The 22,385-nt window shown below is 49.8% G+C and overlaps 1 protein-coding gene across 1 annotated transcript in view; it reads right to left on the reverse strand.

Moving 5' to 3' along the window:
* Positions 1-4,403: 4,403 nt before the first annotated feature.
* Positions 4,404-22,385, reverse strand: part of LOC140076575 (numb-like protein) — a 58,944-nt gene continuing 40,962 nt past the window's right edge. The window contains exons 3-10 of the mRNA XM_072123155.1: positions 11,748-11,889; positions 9,460-9,534; positions 8,867-8,941; positions 8,539-8,679; positions 8,144-8,348; positions 7,764-8,054; positions 7,312-7,473; positions 4,404-6,759 (exon numbers count right to left, since the gene is read on the reverse strand). Coding sequence (XP_071979256.1) covers positions 6,065-6,759; positions 7,312-7,473; positions 7,764-8,054; positions 8,144-8,348; positions 8,539-8,679; positions 8,867-8,941; positions 9,460-9,534; positions 11,748-11,873 — 1,770 coding nt within the window. The 5' untranslated portion in view covers positions 11,874-11,889 and the 3' untranslated portion in view covers positions 4,404-6,064. The remainder of the gene's footprint in view (positions 6,760-7,311; positions 7,474-7,763; positions 8,055-8,143; positions 8,349-8,538; positions 8,680-8,866; positions 8,942-9,459; positions 9,535-11,747; positions 11,890-22,385) is intronic.

The raw sequence follows: 22,385 nt of genomic DNA on the forward strand, positions 1-22,385 counted from the left end.
ACGAGCTGTGCACCTGTGTGACATCACATGACATGGGATATAATGAGCCGTGCACCTGTGTGACGTCACATGACCAGGGATATAACGAGCCCTGCACCTGTGACATCACATGACCAGGGATATAACGAACAGTGCACCTGTGTGATGTCACATGACCAGGGATATAATGAGCCGTGCACCTGTGTGACATCACATGACCAGGGATATAACGAGCCGTGCACCTGTGTGACATCACATGACCAGGGATGTAAATAGCCGTGCACCTTTGTGACATCACATGATCAGGGATGTAAAGAGCCGTGCACCTGTGAGACATCACATGACCAAGGATATAATGTGCTGTGCACCTGTGTGACATCACATGACAAGGTATATAACGAACTGCGCACTTGTGCACACCTTTGTGACTTCACATGACCAGGGATATAACGAGCCGTGCACCTGTGTGACATCACATGACCAGGGATGTAAAGAGCCGTGCACCTGTGTGACATCACATGATCAGGGATGTAAAGAGCCATGCACCTGTGTGACATCACATGACCAAGGATATAATGTGCTGTGCACCTGTGTGACATCACATGACAAGGTATATAACGAACTGCGCACCTGTGCACACCTTTGTGACTTCACATGATAAGGGATATAATGAGCTGAGCACCTGTGTGACATCACTTGACCAGGGATATAACGAGGAGTGCACCTGTGTGACATCACATGACTTTCTGTCCCATCACCGGTCCATCTTCTCGCACAATGCTTTACACTGCAGCGCCACAAGCACCAGTACACAGTATAGACTTTAAGGAGGTCACTGGATTTATTTTCTTTTGCACATAATACAAATACAGAAGGATTAGATACAAAATCCGGACAGTCAGGATTTGCGGTTTCAGCTTTTAGGCTACAGAACAGATTTGGGAACGTGAAGTTTTTTAATATCTTTTATGTTTTCTTTAACAAACCCATCAGGTTTTTATAAAAGATGAATAAGAAAGGCTGCGAGTGGCAGTGTTTGTACCGAGCTTCATCTTGCGTCCTGGGCTCGTATGGCAGTGATTGACGACGCCCCATATGTGCTAATAACATCCGGTCACAATGATGGCGGACACCCGACGCCCCCTTACGTATAGAAAGGGAATGGGAGAAGAGGACAATAACAGGAGTCCACGGCCACTGAGAGAATATGTAACCAGTGACCTGATTGGTTAATATGGGCAGCGCCATTATTCAAGTCATGTCCTCAGGAGACGAGTCAATGGGAGATCTACGGGGCGAATCATTAAAGGCTTTTTTAAAGAATCTACAAATTCTTTAAAAATCTACAAAGAATGAACAATTTGTGACAAGACCAAACCTGCACCTTTAAATGGTTTCGCCACTTTACCTCACGTTTTTTTTGTAATGTAAGTGTAAGGCTGCATTCACACAGCCGGATGGGGGACGTATATGCGTCGGATATATACGTCCCCCATTAACGGCAATCAGCGCACGGTGCCGTAAGGGAGGGGACGTGTGCTGCACTCTACCGTTCCGTAGCCAGGAGAAAGAGAGGAAATGTCCTAGCTTTCCCCGGAATAAGACGCTGTGCCCCATGTTTCTCTATGGAGAGAGGTGGGTGTGAGCAGCGCTCCCCGGCGCGGACGTGTGCCCGCCATGCTACGGTACGTTAGTGTGAATGTAGCTTAAGTGTGTGGGGGCAGGATATGAGGTAATTTACCAATACAGGCAGTCCATCAGTTTGTTCTTAAGTTGAATTTGTATGTAAGTCGAAACTGTATATTTTATAATTGTAGCTTCAGACAATTTTTTTTTTTTCCCCAGTGACAGATTTTCAAAATTTTTGCTGTAATGAGACCAGGGATTAGCAATAAATCTTCATTACAGACACCTTACAGCTGATCATTGCAGCCTGGGACTATAGTAACATCCAGAGAGGTCACCAGAGGTCGCAGTGGGCAGAGGGGTCGTCTGTAACTCGGGTGTCCTTAAGTAGGGAACAGCCTGTATACATCTATTACTAGTTCTGCTCTGCTTTCTTGACATGTAAAGTGAAGCTTCCTGTCCTTTACCTCCATATAAAATGGCGGCAGATGGAGGGTCATGTGATTTCTATCTGTCCATGAACAATCGCCCTGTCAGGACCTTATGATAGTATTTAGGAATATAAGACTAAGGTCCTTGTAGGGTGATTCCTCGTGCACAGTTAGAGATCACAGGACCCTCCACTTGTGGCCATTTTGGACAGGACTGATGAGGTAAAAGACAGAACGTTTCCTTATTTCAAGAAAAATGAGCAGAACTATTAATATATATATATATATATATATATATCCTAATATCCTGCCCCCATCGTACGCACAAACATTAAAAAAAATCATGAGGTAAGGTGGCCAATCCCTTTAAGGTGATTGTTATACTAAATGGCCTTGGGACCTTAGTGACTGCTTCCCCTGATATAGAGACACCCCTGTCCGTCGTCCATGTACACAGCCAGCGCTTATATCAATATATATATATGTATACTGATTGACTGCTTCCCCTGACACAGATACACCCCTGTCCGTCGTCCATGTACACAGCTAGCGCATATATATATATGTATACTGAGTGACTGCTTCCCCTGATATAGAGACACCCCTGTCCGTCGTCCATGTACACAGGTAGCGCTTATATATATATACTGAGTGTCTGCAATCCACTCAATGTAGTCGCTGCACTCCCTGTTGCTAGGCGACACCTGTGCACTTTGAGGCCTAGTAGATGACGTGGCCACGTGGTGGTGCTGAGGGCCACGGAGATGAATGTTATTGTGGATGTAAATAATTACAAGGGTTTTATAGGGAGAAATAGTTTAATATTTTCTTTCGGCTGAGGTGACTTTGTCTCCTTTTTCGATACCTGAAATACATCCAGCGTGTAAATACAACTCTTATACGTAAGCGCCTGTTATATGACGTATAGGAGGACTTTATACACTCGTAAACAACACGATCTGCGGATTATAATCTATTATGAAGGTAAATTTACACTTTAAACAGACACCTGAGTCAATTCTCCTGGATATGTACAGAGATGTGTCTATATACACATTATATATGGTAAAGTCTATAGTCACGGGGCGGATATCAGCAATTATTCGTTTTTTTAGTTTTTTGGATAATGTGTCTGACTGTGAACTGATTAATGACTGATCAGCCAGACACATACAGCGGATAATACAGTATATACACGTAGGGGGAGATTTATCATGAAGTTTCTGAGGTAAAAATGTTCTTGTTGCCCATGGAAACCAATCAGAGCTCAGCTATAATTTTATAAACAGCTGTGGGAAAATGAAAGCTGAGCTCTGATTGGTTGCAATGGGCAACCAGAACAGTTCTGCTTAAAGAGACTTATGATAAATCTCCCGCATAGACACTGACTGGAAATTCTCTTTGTGACCAGCAGATGGCGGCGTGGAACGAGAAATGCTTTACTGCGCTGCTGTATATGGAACGACTCTCATGATTTGAGGGATTTTTTAACGCATAATGGAAGATGTTTAGAGATAAAATGACTTGGAGGAAATTGTAAAAAGCACATTTTTTCCAATATTATGAAGTAACAGATTTGATAGCCAGACCTGATAATGTATGGGGGGGGGCCTTCTGACAAAACCTCAATAGCAGAAGACAGGATGGGCCATGTTGGCAGGCCTAATCCTTTACTGCCAGGCCTCATTTGGGATTGAAATTAACCCCTGATACACTTGGGTTATCCAGTGCAATAACCTAATAACTGGTCATGTGATCAAAACAGCTCAAAAGGAGGGGTCATTTTACTTAATTTTATTTTTTTGCTTACGGCCATTGTATCTGGAATAAACTTTATTAGTAGTTGCTGGTGTCATGACACGGGGGTCGTGTGCTGTTTTTTTGGAATCTGTTTCACTCAATTTATTCGTGTTATTGCAGTTTTTATTCTCTCCATAAATTTTGGTCCTTGTAAAACTTAGACCTGTGTTTGAGACAGTTCTCTTAAAGGGGTTGTACGGGATCAGAAAAGAACCTAAAACAGCGCCACACTTGCCCACTGCAACTAAGCTTTATTCACTTTAATTGAGCCTAACTGCAATACCAGACGTGACCTGTAGACAGTGGGGGCGCTGTTTATGGAAGAGAGCAGCTAAGTTTTACTCTCAATTTAAAGTTTTAGATTTTTCTCTATTTCTCCATTTCCCACTACTTTTTTTCTAGGATGGTATATGGTCTTCTGGTTTCTAGGTATATTTTTGGGGAGCAAAGCGATCCCTTTATTCCCTATACAGATCTGGTTGGTAAAGGAGAAAGCCAAGACATTACCCTCCAGCGTCTCCAGGGTATCACATTATTTTGGTCAATTTACATTCCATAAAGGTCAAATGGAACTAAGAAAATATATATTAAATATGGAAAACATTTTGGCATTTAAGTTACATTGATAAAAAAAAAATACAAATAAAACATAAAGCTACAAAAATAACATAAATGGTTCTATACAGGAAGTATCGTCGTCTACGCCGGATTACAATTTGGCACAAAGAAATGAGATGAAATGGTGAAGACTCCGATCCGTAGATGGTTCTCCTGTGCACAGAGGAGGCGGCCATTACTACGGTTCTCTATAGTATCCACCTCCGCTACGTGCACTCGGCCATAGACAAAACGGTAAAATCAGATTATCTGATGGGCCCCAAGGAGACCCCGGTCCGATACTGGCGCCACTTACTACACAGATGCATCGATATTCTGGAGCCATTCATATAGTTGACAATATGAAATCACATGAACCCCCTTAAAGGGGTCTTCCAGTTTTTGTGTCTAATTATTAGCTATCCTATCAGATGGCAGGGGTCTGACACCGGGAACCCCCACCAATCAGCTGTGAAAACAGACTGCGGCTTGTGGATGAGTCCTGTGATTTCCTCACCATCTAACGTGCACAGCGCCATTCCCTGTATAGTGGAGGTGGTCGGTACTGCAATAAAAGCCCATGCACTTGAAATGAGACTGAACTTCAAACAGGTCATGTGACCGATGGTTGTGACATCACAAGACGGGAAGGAGGAACTCATAGTCACTGGGGGGCTGCAACTGATTTAAAGGGGCTGTGCGGTCACAAAATCTTGCGGATCAAGAGAATGGGGGTTTGCTGTCCCAAATGAATGGAGTGCAGGTCAGGCATCCCTTGACTATGACAATGATGAAGTAGCTTAGCCATATCTTGAGTGCCATAAGACACATGTGTAACCATATACTGTATTCATTTGGGGGTACACGGGACCCCTGTTCTCATGATCCATGGGGGTCCTACTGCTGGAAATCCCATCAATCACCATGTAATCCCCTATATCTTGGATAAGGGATATCCTGTGACATGACAACCCCTTTACCTGGGAATGCCAGGTGTCGGTCCCCCTACAATTCTTGGAATACCCCTTTACTGTTTGTGTCTATGGCCTCTTGTGACAGTTCCATGCCCTTCCAGCAGATGGCGCTAGAGAGCAGAGAAGTGGCTACTCATGCAGATGAATAATTTAGGACAGACCTACAATATATACAAATAAATAAGAAAACATGATACCCTGGAAGCAGCGACAGGAACCGCATGGACAGCCGAACGGGGGGCTCCTGCCTAATGTGGCAGAAAACTGCAATAATGTGAGCGACCCCTGCGCTACCTCCAATATACCCCACCTCAGCACCTCGCTATCACTTACCTCGAACCTCCTCTGCACCTACGGAGCCCTTATGCATATACAGACTTTTATAACATTCATGTTTCCTGCATCCAAGTCCCAATCATCTATGACCCCACATATCAAGATCCTTCTGCATCTTCTCCACATCCCACAATCCTCAGCCCGAGTGGCTATGACATAGGTTAAGGGGGAACCCTACAAATACCACCCATCGATATGGATGTCGTCTTTGTGATCAGATGATCTCCATTTATACCCACCCACCCCCGGACTGACATCTGGAGTCCTACTGGTCCGCCCAGGACTGGCAGTCCATGGAGAGTTTTTCTGGTGGCATCTTGGCTACAATTCTATCTGGAAAGTTTTCTGAAGTTCATTGGAGAAAGGATTCGCCATTCGTTGTTGAGACTTAGATTCAAGTGCTGCCCACTGAGCTTCAAACTGGTCCACCTCCTGTGCCGTGGATGCCAATCTCAGCTGGCTGGGATCTGGGGGCCACGTACCATTGGCAGTGCCATTTGACTTGGGTCCTAATGGGGCAGGATGTGACGGGACAGGGTTCGGGACACTTGTGGTTGAAGAGTGCAGTATACTCTGGGGGAACGGGTTGGTTTTACTTGCCAGGTTGGATGATGGTACTTGGGTAGCAGAGCAAAAAACATTGGCCACCATCTGAGATGGAGTAATGCCCACCACGGGGACACTTGGAGCAGGGTACGACATAGATGGGGTATAACCACCTACAGGTACATAAGCAGGCTGCATATGAGGAGCGATAAACATGCCAACAGGAGCGGGGGCAGCATCATAGGATACGGGATATGCCTGCACGGCAGTTGGCACCGCCATGGGCACGGCCACCATGGGTTGCGGCACAGGCTCTTGTTGTTGTTGTTGCTGCTGCTGCTGCTGGGCTTTGGCTGCCTTTGCTACTTCTTCCAGCCATCGCTCTGCCTCAGATGGAGTTCGGCGATGACCCATCTGAAAGTTAGAAGGGGCTGGGGCGGCCAGTGCTGGATCGGTCCATCCTGGGATATCTAGAAGGGAAAATGAGACGTGTGTCAACGTGGAATTGGAAAGGTTGCAAAGTCCTCACTAGATGTTAACAGACTGCTAAGGGCCAGGACAGACTGGCGCAGATGGGACAACCAGGGGCGTAACTACAGCAGTAACAGCCATGGCAGCTGCTATGGGACCCACAGTGTCAGGGGGCCCCCGGAACCTGGCGTATTGGGTGTAAATATGCTGTATGTGTGTATATATGATCTGTAGATGTCATGTGTATATGCTGTGTATATGATGCATGGTTGTATATGGTATTGTATGTATGTGTCTATATGCTGTATGTATGTATATAGGGTGTATATACTGTATGCATATTTTTTTAAGGGGTAAGCGGGGCCCCATTCAGAAGCTTGCTGTGGGGCCCCATTCAGAAGTCTGCTATGGGGCCCTGCTTCTCCTAGTTACGCCCCGTAGGACAACCACTAGCTAGACACAAGTGCAGGGATCATGGGCTCAGCGCTCCTTGTTCTATCCTCTGGGTTCCTACCATAAAAACTGTACTGAGACTCAAGCATGTGACTCACTTTGTGCCGTCTGTCGTGGGGCCACATGAGGAGGGGTCATAGTGCCATTTCCATTGATAAAGGGGTCCTCCGGTGGTTTGTTAGTGAAGGAGTTATTGATCTGGTTGCATAGATCAGTAATTCCATCTGGATCGGGAGGTCCTGCAGGATCCATTTCTGGAACTGAGAGGATAAAAATGGCAATCATTATGTTGTTTTGATAAGACTACAATAAGCCACAATAAGGTGTCCTAAGGATGGCGCATGCACAGATTGGCAGCTGGAGTGACTGTGGGGGCTGGAAATCTTCAGGTCTGACAACATCAATCAAGCCCCCAGGTCACATGATACAGTCTCACAGACTTCTCTCAAGCTGCACCAGTTCTCTAGAATGCGCTATCCCAGAAATCAATCCTAAAGCGCTGCATAATCTGTTGCCAATATATAAATGATTCTTACGGTTAATTTCTCACCTTGACTTTTGTCCTGGAAGTTGGTCTTGCGCTGTAAGGTGGAGGGGAGCTCGTTGAGTCTCAGTGACAACTGCCTCTTGAAGGGGGAATTCTTCTGGCTCAGAGCGGGAAACCCTCGGAAAGATCCCTGTCTGACCAGCTGCTCCAGGGGTGCGTGTCTGCGGGGGATCGCATGCTGCCCCCCAGCTTCCCCCTTATCTGCCGGACCGCAATGACCCTGCAGAGGAGAAGAACTTTCCGCCTGGACCGGTGGGGGGATCGCAGGGACAATCTGGGTCTGAATCGCTTCAGCTGGGAAACACAGAATTCAGCATTGAGGCGATAACTTTTTCTCCCGTGTATTTTTTAAGGGGGACTTGGGGTTTTTAGCGTCATTTTACCTTTCTTTTTTTCCTGGGCTTGCTTCATGACATCTTCCCTTTCAGTTTGCTGAGATCCGGACGTGACTCGGAATGATCCCTCGCGGGCAAAGCTGGTGCGGCTGGCATCAAAGGACGCGGTGACTCCGCACTCCTTCTCCCGCTTCTGCTTGCGCTCAAGGCAGGCGGCAAACGCACAACCCACAGCGTGGCTCAGGCGCTCCCCCTATAGGCAGACACAGGGGTTAGGGGCAATCAGTAATATCGCTCAATGGAGCAAAGCTGCAATACCACACACAACCTGTGGACAGGGGGTGGCGCTGTTTCCAAAAATACTGCAGCCATTTGTCATTAATCCTTTACAAAGACATTTCACCCGATGCTATACAGACAGGTGTAACCCGCCATGAGCTCACCGAATCTTTCAATGCCATAAAGCAATGACATATCCAGCGTCGGGTGGTCCCATCTCGACATATATAGGAGAAGGCTTTGTCAAAGTTGCGGTCCGGTGCACAGAATGAAACCTTTTCGATAGTTTGGTCCACTATGAGGTCCTGAGAGATGAAAAGAATGATGGGATTAGATACAAGTGGGTGTTACCAGGGGGGGTGTGGCCTAGATGTTCTGATACTGCCCAATCAGCACTGATTACAGATTATCTAGGGACAAGCCCACGCCCAGTTGTCAGTTTACACCGGGGGGAATAACAGAGGAACGATAACTACTCTGAATCAGTCTCACCTTCGTCTTATCATCCACAACTCGCAGTCCGTCAGCCGAAACCCACAAAATGGCTTTTACCGACTTCTTCCCGAGCTAAAAAAAATCGATAAAAATGAGTTTAATGCACAGAAGTGACAGGATTACACACAATCACTATAAGTCCGTGTACAATCTGCTTCCAAATACTAATTCACGTCTCACTAAATTCTTAATTCCATCCAGGGGAACGCAATATGGACTTGTCACCCAGCTTTCCCAATGTCCTGACAGCAACTCTCCCTAATTCTGAGGTCATTGATCTTCTGCTTTTGCAGCACTAGGTCAGTGCTTTATGGCGATCACTATTTGGGTTGTCACCCATCTAGAATGATGTAAATGGTCTTAGTTATCCATCCAGACACGGGAATGTGTGATGTCTGGGGGTCCCGCCACATTTCATATGCAAATCTATAGACATGTATCACCGACTCCCTGGAACATCCCGCACGAAAGCCCCCAAAATTGTCTTTCCCTACTATCTGACAGCCCTGGCTCCGGGCGACTCCATTACTCCCCTTATATTATTATATTACCCCTGTAATGAGAAGTCACAGGTTATTTCACACACTGACCAATTTCAGCTTCTTCACAGCATCTTCACACACGTGCATCCCCCGCGACTCCTCCACCTCCACATGTCCCAGGTACTGAGAAGAACGAGGAGACAAGACATTAATAGGGGGCAGAGCCAAAACTAGGATCTTATCAGGGAGCAAAACAGCTGGTGAGCACTAGGGGGCAGCACAGGCCAACACACTGACATAGAGAGAGATAGATAGGAGATAGATAGATAGATAGATAGATAGATAGGAGATAGATAGATAGATAGATAGAGAGATAGAGAGATAGATAGATAGAGAGATAAGAGATAGATAGATAGATAGGAGATAGATAGATAGATAGATAGATAGATAGGAGATAGATAGATAGATAGAGAGATAGAGAGATAGATAGATAGAGAGATAGAGAGATAGGAGATAGATAGATAGATAGATAAATATGAGATAGATAGATAGGAGATAGATAGATAGATAGATAGATAGATAGATAGATAGATAGATAGATAGGAGATAGATAGATAGATAGATAGATAGGAGATAGATAGGAGATAGATAGATAGATAGATAGATAGATAGATAGATAGATAGATAGATAGGAGATAGATAGATAGATAGATAGATAGATAGATAGGAGATAGATAGATAGATAGATAGATAGGAGATAGATAGATAGATAGATAGATAGATAGATAGATAGATAGATAGATAGGAGATAGATAGATAGATAGATAGATAGATAGATAGGAGATAGATAGATAGATAGATAGATAGATAGATAGATAGATAGGAGATAGATAGATAGATAGATAGATAGATAGATAGATAGATATGAGATAGATAGATAGGAGATAGATAGATAGATAGATAGATAGATAGATAGATAGGAGATAGATAGATAGATAGATAGATAGATAGATAGATAGATAGATAGATAGATAGATAGGAGATAGATAGATAGGAGATAGATAGATAGATAGATAGATAGATAGATAGATAGGAGATAGATAGATAGATAGATAGATAGGAGATAGATAGATAGATAGATAGATAGATAGATAGATAGATAGGAGATAGATAGATAGATAGATAGATAGATAGATAGATAGATAGGAGATAGATAGATAGATAGATAGATAGATAGATAGGAGATAGATAGATAGATAGATAGATAGATAGATAGATAGATAGATAGATATGAGATAGATAGATAGGAGATAGATAGATAGATAGATAGATAGATAGATAGATAGATAGATAGGAGATAGATAGATAGGAGATAGATAGATAGATAGATAGATAGGAGATAGATAGATAGATAGATAGATAGATAGATAAATGACGAAAAGGCAGCACAAAAATAGGTGAAAAAAACGGTGGTTTAATCCATAAAAGACGACGTTTCGGCTTGTGAGCCGAAACGTCGTCTTTTATGGATTAAACCACCGTTTTTTTCACCTATTTTTGTGCTGCCTTTTCGTCATTTGTCTATTGGAGGGTCCCTTCCCTGGCCAGGACCCATTACGGCTTTGCACATTATTAATTTTGTTTGGCTAACTATTCCCCAACAATTGCTATGCTGCTTGAACTTTTCTTTTTCTAGATAGATAGATAGATAGCTGATAGATAGATAGATAGATAGATAGGAGATAGATAGATATGAGATAGATATGAGATAGATATGAGATAAATAGATAGATAGGAGATAGATAGATAGATAGATAGATAGATAGGAGATAGATAGATAGATAGATAGGAGATAGATAGATAGATAGATAGGAGATAGATAGATAGATAGATAGGAGATAGATAGATAGATAGATAGATATGAGATAGGAGATAGATAGATATGAGATAGATATGAGATAGATATGAGATAGATAGATAGATAGATAGATAGATAGGAGATAGATAGATAGATAGATAGGAGATAGATAGATAGATAGATAGATAGATAGATAGATAGATAGATAGGAGATAGATAGATATGAGATAGATAGGAGATAGATAGATAGATAGATAGATAGATAGATAGATAGATAGATAGGAGATAGACAGATAGATAGATAGGAGATAGACAGATAGATAGATAGATAGATAGATAGGAGATAGATAGATAGATAGGAGATAGATAGATAGATAGATAGATAGATAGATAGGAGATAGATAGATAGATAGATAGGAGATAGATAGATAGATAGGAGATAGATAGATAGGAGATAGATAGATAGGAGATAGATAGATAGATAGATGTATAATATTGCGGAGGTTTATATGTAGAGGATTTGTTATTCTGGCCTCACCCTGACAGGGAAGCTGCACTTCCCCCTCCTCACGGCCTCCTCATCTGCCCCCCACTGGTGGGGTCGGCTCGCCTCCGGGACGTACGTTGGCTTTTTCCTCCGGAGGCTCTGCCGCAGTTTGTTCATCTCAGGAGGAGTCGCGCTAAAATAAGGAAAAGTAAATATATAATAAATGATAACAATGTATACGCTGATAATACAAATATGCAAATGTCTTAACCGCCTCAAGCATCCAAAGTGTTAATAATTCCCAGAATTCCAAGCTCCCCCCACCCTTCCAGACATATGTTTGGGTGAGATTGGAAACATATGTTGAGGAAGAAGACATTTACCCGGAAACTGCCAGAATGGGAAAGATCACACTAAAAAAACATCGCAAAATAAAGCGAGACCCCTCCCTGGGCGCAGCCGCGATTATAGAGATACTCAGCGATACCGAAAGATCAGCGCCAGGATTTATTATCCGGCCATTACATGAGCTGCGCTCCGCCTGGACCTGAAAAACCCCAATTACAGGGGCATTTAGAAAACTACAATATTTTAAAGTGGAACCTGTCAGCAGATATGACCCCATTAATAAAAGGGGATAAAAAGACCTTTATAGAATGTCCCTTTCTTATTTGAAATCTTAGCCATTTACCTATAAAAACATCTCCTCCAAAGTCATGAGCAGAGATGAGTCATATTTTGCCTGAAATGAGTCAAGCTTAGAGGCTGGAAGGGGGATAGTCTATCTTCAGTTCTGCAGGACCTAGAAACATGATGCTGGTGTCATATTAAAGATAAGAATCACGTCTTTTAGATTGCATAAGGCTTATGATTCTGTGATCTACAGAATAAATAGTTGGGAATGTGAGCTGCGGATAAAATTCTAGCTCCGACCTGAACCCAAAGCCTGATGTGATCGGAAATAGGAGATCTTTATCTTTAATATGATATATAAATAGGTTTCTCAGAAATAATGAACCAAAGGCAGGGGAGTCCAAAGTGTCACTCCCTCTGCAGCCTAAAAATTTGACTCTTCTCTGCTCATTTTCATGTGACTTTGGATGAGATGTTTAATAAATGGGTGAGATTTTATATAAAAGAGGGGACATTTCATCCACTGCCGGAGGAGACTTGTAGTTTAATGGGGTAAATCCTGGTGACAGGTTCTCTTAAAGTAGATTGTGCAGAATAAATATTATATATTTAAGCAACAGACACAACGGGTTCTAGAATTTTACAGAACATCATCTCATCTCTTCTATGGACCCTGCACACACAGACATGGCGGCCCCCACAGGCCAGATGGTGCGCACCTTTGGGCTGTATACACACATGGTATTTGCACGTGCGATAAAACTACAGCATAATAAGTAGAAAAGATCTCAATATTCACATTGGGAAATTTTTTGGATGCATAAATTGACACCTGAGGCCGGATTTTGGAATTTTCGAGGGGAAAGTAAACGTAATAACGTAAAGGAAATCTGCCACCAGGATGAAGGATTGTAAAACAAGCGCACTCACATGCTGGTATGTGCCCCCTCTGACTGGATCTGCTCTTCTTGCAGCTTCTTATGCACTGGTTTTTTTTAAAAAAATAAAGGTTTTAAAAATTATGCAAATTAGTCCATTGACATCTATGGAGCCCAGAGCCCCTAAGATTCATTTGCATAATTTTTGAAACTCTTTTTCCCTAGAAACAAGGTCCTTAGAAGCTAAAAGAAGAGCAGATCCTGTCAGAAGGGGGGCACACCAGGATGTCAATGTGCTTGGTTTACAATCCTTCAACCTGGTGGTAGATTTCCTTGAAGAAGTACCAGATCCTCTGTCTATGACTCTAGATTTACATCTAGCACCAGGATGCAGGATTGTAAACCAAGCACACTGACATACAAAAAAGGCTTTTAAAACTATGCAAATTACATATGTCAGTGTGCTTGGTTTACAATCCTGCATCCTGGTGCTAGATGTAAATCTAGAGTCATAGACAGAGGATCTGGTACTTCTTGGTGGTGGATGTCCTTTAATACATAAGAACATGTTTATCAAAACTGTGTAACCCAAAGCAGCCAATCACAGGGCTCCTTTGAGTTCTCCAGTACAGATTGTGACTTGAAAGTTGCGCTACTATTGGCCGCTATAGGCAACGAAGACATGGCCACCATGTGGGCCTCCTTCTAGCCAGGAGAGACTCCACACACTTCTTCATAACCTTATTGCTTAGAGGTTTCATCTGAGATCTGGAAGAAGACAAATTCTACCAAAATTTTGTAAACTGATTTAATTGAATTGGCCAGCGAGGGAGGAGGCAGCGAGGGAGGAGGCAGCGAGGAGGAGGCAGCGAGGGAGGAGGCAGCGAGGGAGGAGGCAGCGAGGAGGAGGCAGCGAGGGAGGAGGCAGCGAGGGAGGAGGCAGCGAGGGAGGAGGCAGCCAGGGAGGAGGCAGCGAGGGAGGAGGCAGCGAGGGAGGAGGCAGCGAGGGAGGAGGCAGCGAGGGAGGAATCAGCGAGGGAGGAGGCAGCGAGGGAGGAGGCAGCGAGGAGGGAGGAAGGAGGCAGCGAGGGAGGAGGCAGCGAGGAGGAGGCAGCGAGGGAGGAGGCAGCCAGGGAGGAGGCAGCCAGGGAGGAGGCAGCGAGGGAGGAGGCAGCGAGGGAGGAGGCAGCGAGGGAGGAATCAGCGAGGGAGGAGGCAGCGAGGGAGGAGGCAGCGAGGGAGGAGGCAGCGAGGGAGGAGGCAACGAGGGAGGAGGCAGCGAGGGAGGAGGCAGCGAGGGAGGAGGCAGCGAGGGAGGAATCAGCGAGGGAGGAGGCAGCGAGGGAGGAGGCAACGAGGGAGGAGGCAGCGAGGGAGGAGGCAGCGAGGGAGGAGGCAGCGAGGGAGGAATCAGCGAGGGAGGAGGCAGCGAGGGAGGAGGCAGCGAGAGAGGAGTCAGTGAGGGAAGATGCAGCGAGGGAGGAAGGAGGCAGCGAGGGAGGAAGGAGGCAGCGAGGGAGGAAGGAGGCAGCGAGGGAGGGAGGAATCAGCGAGGGAGGAGTCAGCGAGGGAAGATGCAGCGAGGGAGGAGTCAGCCAGGGAGGAGGCCAGCGAGAAAGGAGGCCAGCGAGGAAGGAGGCAGCGAGGAAGGAGGCAGCGAGGGAGGAGGCAGCGAGGGAGGAGGCAGCGAGGGAGGAGGCAGCGAGGGAGGGAGGAATCAGCGAGGGAGGAGTCAGCGAGAGAGGAGTCAGCGAGAGAGGAGTCAGCGAGGGAAGATGCAGCGAGGGAGGAGTCAGCGAGGGAGGAGTAAGCCAGGGAGGAGGCAGCGAGGAAGGAGGCAGCGAGGGAGGGAGGAATCAAAGAGGGAGGAATCAGCGAGAGAGGAGTCAGCGAGAGAGGAGTCAGCGAGGGAAGATGCAGCGAGGGAGGAGTCAGCGAGGGAGGAGTCAGCCAGGGAGGAGGCAGCGAGGAAGGAGGCAGCGAGGGAGGAGGCAGCGAGGGAGGAGGCAGCGAGGGAGGAGGCAGCGAGGGGGGAGGCAGCGAGGGGCGAGGCAGCGAGGAAGGAGGCCAAAGAGGAAGGAGGCAGCTAGGAAGGAGGCAGCGAGGGAGGAGGCAGCGAGGGAGGAGGCAGCGAGGGGGGAGGCAGCGAGGAGGGAGGAAGGAGGCAGCGAGGGAGGAGGCAGCGAGGAGGAGGCAGCGAGGGAGGAGGCAGCGAGGGAGGAGGCAGCCAGGGAGGAGGCAGCCAGGGAGGAGGCAGCCAGGGAGGAGGCAGCGAGGGAGGAGGCAGCGAGGGAGGAATCAGCGAGGGAGGAGGCAGCGAGGGAGGAGGCAGCGAGGGAGGAAGGAGGCAGCGAGGGAGGAAGGAGGCAGCGAGGGAGGTATGAGGCAGCGAGGGAGGAAGGAGGCAGCGAGGGAGGTAGGAGGCAGCGAGGGAGGGAGGAATCAGCGAGGGAGGAGTCAGCGAGGGAAGATGCAGCGAGGGAGGAGTCAGCCAGGGAGGAGGCCAGCGAGGAAGGAGGCCAGCGAGGAAGGAGGCAGCGAGGAAGGAGGCAGCGAGGAAGGAGGCAGCGAGGGAGGAGGCAGCGAGGGAGGAGGCAGCGAGGGAGGGAGGAATCAGCGAGGGAGGAGTCAGCGAGAGAGGAGTCAGCGAGAGAGGAGTCAGCGAGGGAAGATGCAGCGAGGGAGGAGTCAGCGAGGGAGGAGTAAGCCAGGGAGGAGGCAGCGAGGAAGGAGGCAGCGAGGGAGGGAGGCAGCGAGGGAGGGAGGAATCAGCGAGAGAGGAGTCAGCGAGAGAGGAGTCAGCGAGGGAGGAGTCAGCGAGGGAGGAGTCAGCCAGGGAGGAGGCAGCGAGGAAGGAGGCAGCGAGGGAGGAGGCAGCGAGGGAGGAGGCAGCGAGGGAGGAGGCAGCGAGGGGGGAGGCAGCGAGGGGCGAGGCAGCGAGGAAGGAGGCCAAAGAGGAAGGAGGCAGCTAGGAAGGAGGCAGCGAGGGAGGAGGCAGCGAGGGAGGAGGCAGCGAGGGAGGAGGCAGCGAGGGGGGAGGCAGCGAGGAGGGAGGAAGGAGGCAGCGAGGGAGGAGGCAGCGAGGAGGAGGCAGCGAGGGAGGAGGCAGCGAGGGAGGAGGCAGCCAGGGAGGAGGCAGCCAGGGAGGAGGCAGCCAGGGAGGAGGCAGCGAGGGAGGAGGCAGCGAGGGAGGAATCAGCGAGGGAGGAGGCAGCGAGGGAGGAGGCAGCGAGGGAGGAGGCAGCCAGGGAGGAGGCAGCCAGGGAGGAGGCAGCGAGGGAGGAGGCAGCGAGGGAGGAGGCAGCGAGGGAGGAATCAGCGAGGGAGGAGGCAGCGAGGGAGGAGGCAGCGAGGGAGGAATCAGCGAGGGAGGAGTCAGCGAGAGAGGAGTCAGCGAGGGAAGATGCACCCAGGGAGGAGGCAGCGAGGGAGGAGGCAGCGAGAGAGGAGTCAGTGAGGGAAGATGCAGCGAGGGAGGAAGGAGGCAGCGAGGGAGGAAGGAGGCAGCGAGGGAGGTAGGAGGCAGCGAGGGAGGGAGGAATCAGCGAGGGAGGAGTCAGCGAGGGAAGATGCAGCGAGGGAGGAGTCAGCCAGGGAGGAGGCCAGCGAGGAAGGAGGCAGCGAGGAAGGAGGCAGCGAGGAAGGAGGCAGCGAGGGAGGAGGCAGCGAGGGAGGAGGCAGCGAGGGAGGAGGCAGCGAGGGAGGGAGGAATCAGCGAGGGAGGGAGGAATCAGCGAGGGAGGAGTCAGCGAGAGAGGAGTCAGCGAGAGAGGAGTCAGCGAGGGAAGATGCAGCGAGGGAGGAGTCAGCGAGGGAGGAGTAAGCCAGGGAGGAGGCAGCGAGGGAGGAGGCAGTGAGGAAGGAGGCAGCGAGGGAGGGAGGAATCAACGAGGGAGGAATCAGCGAGAGAGGAGTCAGCGAGAGAGGAGTCAGCGAGGGAAGATGCAGCGAGGGAGGAGTCAGCGAGGGAGGAGTCAGCCAGGGAGTAGGCAGCGAGGAAGGAGGCAGCGAGGGAGGAGGCAGCGAGGGAGGAGGCAGCGAGGGGGGAGGCAGCGAGGGGGGAGGCAGCGAGGGGCGAGGCAGCGAGGAAGGAGGCAGCGAGGGAGGAAGCAGCGAGGGAGGAGGCAGCCAGGGGGGAGGCAGCCAGGGAGGAGGCAGCGAGGGAGGAGGCAGCGAGGGAGGAGGCAGCGAGGAAGGAGGCAGTGAGGCAGCGAGGGAGGAGGCAGCGAGGAAGGAGGCAGCCAGGGAGGAGGCAGCGAGGAAGGAGGCAGTGAGGGAGGAGGCAGCGAGGGAGGAGGCAGCGAGGGGGGAGGCAGCGAGGGGGGAGGCAGCGAGGGGGGAGGCAGCGAGGAAGGAGGCCAAAGAGGAAGGAGGCAGCGAGGCAGCAAGGAAGGAGGCAGCTAGGAAGGAGGCAGCGAGGGAGGAGGCAGCGAGGGAGGAGGCAGCGAGGGGGGAGGCAGCGAGGGGGGAGGCAGCGAGGGGGGAGGCAGCGAGGGGCGAGGCAGCGAGGAAGGAGGCAGCGAGGGAGGAAGCAGCGAGGGAGGAGGCAGCCAGGGGGGAGGCAGCCAGGGAGGAGGCAGCCAGGGAGGAGGCAGCGAGGGAGGAGGCAGCGAGGGAGGAGGCAGCGAGGAAGGAGGCAGCCAGGGAGGAGGCAGCGAGGAAGGAGGCAGTGAGGGAGGAGGCAGCGAGGGAGGAGGCAGCGAGGGGGGAGGCAGCGAGGGGGGAGGCAGCGAGGGGGGAGGCAGCGAGGAAGGAGGCCAAAGAGGAAGGAGGCAGCGAGGCAGCAAGGAAGGAGGCAGCTAGGAAGGAGGCAGCGAGGGAGGAGGCAGCGAGGGAGGAGGCAGCGAGGGAGGAGGCAGCGAGGGGGGAGGCAGCGAGGGGGGAGGCAGCGAGGGGGGAGGCAGCGAGGAAGGAGGCCAAAGAGGAAGGAGGCAGCGAGGCAGCAAGGAAGGAGGCAGCTAGGAAGGAGGCAGCGAGGGGGGAGGCAGCGAGGGAGAAGACAGCCAGGGAGGAGGCAGCCAGGGAGGAGGCAGCAAGGGAGGAGGCAGCGAGGGAGGAGGCAGCGAGGAAGGAGGCAGTGAGGCAGCTAGGAAGGAGGCAGCGAGGCAGGAGGCAGCGAGGGAGGAGGCAGGGAGGGGGGAGGCAGCAGGAAGGAGGCCAAAGAGGAAGGAGGCAGCGATGCAGCAAGGAAGGAGGCAGCTAGGAAGGAGGCAGTGAAGCAGGAGGCAGCGAGGGAGGAGGCAGTGAGGGGGGAGGCAGCGAGGGGGGAGGCAGCCAGGGAGGAGGCAGCCAGAGAGGAGGCAGCCAGAGAGGAGGCAGCCAGAGAGGAGGCAGCCAGAGAGGAGGCAGCGAGGGAGGAGGCAGCGAGGGAGGAGGCAGCGAGGAAGGAGGCCAGAGAGGAAGGAGGCAGCGAGGCAGCAAGGAAGGAGGCAGCTAGGAAGGAGGCAGCGAGGGAGGAGGCAGCGAGGGGGGAGGCAGCGAGGAAAGAGGCAGCGAGAAAGAAGGCAGCGAGGCAGGAGGCAGTGAAGGAGGAGGCCAGCAAGGAAGGAGGCAGCGAAGGGGGAGGCAGCGAGGGAGGAGGCAGCGAGGCAGCGAGGAAGGAGGCAGCGAGGGAGGAGGCAGTGAGGGAGGAAAGAGGCATCGAGGGAGGAGGCAGTGAGGGTGGAGGCAGCAAGAGAGGAGGCAGCGAGAGAGGAAGGAGGCAGCGAGGGAGGAAGGAGGCAGCGAGGGAGGAGGCAGCGAGGGAGGAGGCAGCGAGGGGAAAGCTTTGGTACAATCCTCTGCACTGTGTGAGATGAGGTTATAACCCCGTGGAGTCGGGAGTCAGATGCCATTGATGGGAGAGACATCGCCATGGATACAGGAGACATTTAGGAAAGTTTTTGTCTTCTGTACAAACATTTTGTGGCGCTGACTGGTCCGGACTCTCCGGCTGCAATGAGGGAGAGGCCGCTCAGAGTCATCCACAGAAGAAAGGAATCGCTTTGGGAAAGTTAATTAAAAGGTGGAGAGGGAACGTCCTGGGAAAGCCTCCCCCCTCCTCTCCCCCAGGGGCAGATTAGGACCTCCATGCACCCCGGGGGGGGGGGGGGGGTGAGAATTGTAAATCTAATATTTGTACAATATGTTTAGTCTTACAAAAGAAGGGAGCGTCCATAGGATACGGGATAAGAAGGTGATTGTGGGGTCTGACTGCTGGAACCCCCTGATCACGAGAACAGGACCCCCAGTGATACGGAGAACGCGGTCCTGTCCTCTCTTAAACTGAACATTCATCCAGCCCCTCCATTCAGTACTATAGGAGCGGTGGAGATGGCTGAACACAGCGGGCAGATATTTCCAACACTTTCATTACTGTGAGTGCTCAACCTGCTGTTCCTCTGAGAGGAGGGAAGAGACAGGGAGGTGCAGCATTGTGCAGAGCTTTGTTGATGAGGGTTATTATTTTATACTGTATATGGAAGGAGACGGGGAACCAGTGCAGTGACTGATACAAACCGAGGATACACCTTCAATGGAAGGTTTTACGGAATAGCTGTCACTCTAGGAGCTCCATTACCTTCAGACTTGTAAATTCCTGTCCCTTTGCTAATCTCTGCATCTTTTGGAAGTAGGGCTCAGCTTCCCATTCGTACGGAGTCCCACATATACAGTCACATCTGCCCCACAGCCCAGCGAATGGGAACATTCACCGACAGCAAGCAGAGCTCTTGATAACAATGAGGAACTTAACAACCTCCATATTGAAAAGTTGCAGGACTTTTGTCTGATACAGGGCTGTAGACGCAGTGATGTGTGTGGCCCAGTATTTGGGGGCTTCTCCCCAGTAACAGACCCCCGCTGCTCAGGAAAAAGGGGGGGGGGGTTGGAAACACAATGGCCGACAAATCAGACACATCTTTTTTTAGGGGTTTGGTTTTGTGTAGGAATCCGCTAATTAGCTTCGGATTGTCTGTTCTGTGGGTTTGGGGCTTTGTAGAAGAGAATTCTATAGAAGACATTGTGGAGAAATAGATAAGAGACTCCATTAGTCCCCGGCTACGAGCTCCGACCCCCAACACATGGACCATAGAGCTCCGTACAGAGGGGCATCTGCCCCCTTAATGAGGCGCATCACCCATTGTACGAGGCTGGCACCATATATGCCTTGTGGCGTGGACACGACAATATATACCACACATCTGAGATACAAAAGCCACAAAGAAAACCAAAACAGCACAAACACAAGTCTATCCATGGTGGGAACAAAATGGCCAATTACAGAGGGACCCTTCATCCCTGCTGGGTATTCACTTCATCCCAAATTCTGCAAAACACTGTCCCCTCTGTACAGATCTGCTGTCCCAGTGGTCTCCAAACTGTAAATCTCAAGCTGTTGTGGGACTACTACTCCCAGCAGCCCAAATAAAAGTAGGTTCCTCTGCGGCACAATATGTGATGATGATGATGATGATGATGTCATAGGTGAAGACGCATTGGAAAAGTCAAATTTCAGTGGGGAGTTCAGAGGTCGACCATGTCCTGATCTGATCTGATAAGGGGGCGGTTTACAACAAAAAAAACAAACTTAAAGGAGTTTTCCACAATTCCAGGGAGCAGGGACCGGCGTAAGAAAAAAAAAAAGAACACTTATCTTGTTCTGTGCAACATCCCCCACCGGGGCCTAGCCTTAAAGGGGAGGCCTGGAGACAGCCGGGGCCCGCTGTACCGGAGTGGCTGGCGGTTGCGGCCTAAGCACGCTATTGTCACGGTGCTTGGTACGGGGGAACCGGAGGGCTGTCCTACAGCCTGGCAGGTCTCCAGCAGGGTGGTGTTGGCAAGAAATGATGAGGGAGCGGCTGCTATAGCGGATCTCCCTGGGGCAACCCCTTAATGTCCCGAGTGTGAGTCTCTGGGTGATGGGCAGGGTGCCGGTGATGAAGGCAGCCGTATTAGCAGGGACCAGACGGAGACAGAAGTTGAAGAAAACAACTTACAGTTCTTTATTTGAACCGCAGGAACCGCAGCAAACGTGCCTTTAACAGGTAGATGGAGTGCTGAGATGTGAGTTGGAGGGAGCCTCAGGAGATAGTTCACCAGCCTGGAAGTAGAGGGCAGGCTGGGAGGCAGCTGTGTCCTGGTAGGAAGCTTCAACTTGTCCTGTAGGGCTTCAGGTATCACCTTCAAAGGTAAGATGATACCCCTTTCCTCACTATACTAACTCTAGTCTAATGCTCCACTCTTCAGAGGCAGGGGCTAAGCTCTTCCTGCTCTGGTATGGGCTAGACTGAGATTACTCACTCACTCACTGATTCTCCTAGGATTCCACACTAGAATAATCTAGTCTCCTCTCTTCTCTCTCCTGAGAGAGACTTCTCTAGAACATTCCTGGCCAGAGGTTTTATTACCTCCCTTTTGTCAGGTGGTGGCTGCTCCTCCAATCACATCTCAGCTTACAGAGCACAGGATGTAACACATATCATTGGATAACAGCATCTGGCATTATACAAAATACTTAACTCCTGCCTTGCCAGGCAGGATTCACCACTGCAATACCCCTATGTCCTATAAGGACCATGTTGTGTAATGGGATTACATGCAGGTGGGACGTATTCGCAAACCCTCCCTCGCCATTGCATCGGCGAGGGTGTTGCATACCCCGGGGGCAATTGAAAGAGCCGCCCTCGGCTCGACTACAGATGTTTTGGGGCACAGAGGGGGCTAAAGGCACTTCTAGGAAGTGCAGGCTATGTGAGGTGTAGGGACAAACCGCCCATGGTCCTGGAGACAGGCACCTGGGTTGGTGTCGGACTAAGACAAAACATATAGCTGTATGACAGTTGGTCGCTGACGCCATTAAACCGAACTGTACAGTAGGAAAGGTGTGGTGTCATGTCCTGTAATCCACTCCTTGCACCAAGGCCTGTATATTTGTTTTATCAACGCTTCTTCCCTGGCGGCAATTATATAAGGTGTCTATCTGCATTGCGTTAGCATATGCGACACAAGTACCTCCTGACTGGTATCCTTACCCATGTATGGGTGGCATCCAGGTGCTAACTCTGTAACACCCCCGGTCCCCTTAAGACCCGCAGTTTACGGACTACCCCCATGTGCAAACCTCAGTTTGAGGGATCAGGTAGCGGTCAGTGTTTTACATAGAAAGACGGTCCGACACAGCCACACTACAACCTGAAAA

This window comes from Engystomops pustulosus, chromosome 9 (genome assembly GCF_040894005.1).
Source record: "Engystomops pustulosus chromosome 9, aEngPut4.maternal, whole genome shotgun sequence".
Taxonomy (NCBI): domain Eukaryota; kingdom Metazoa; phylum Chordata; class Amphibia; order Anura; family Leptodactylidae; genus Engystomops; species Engystomops pustulosus.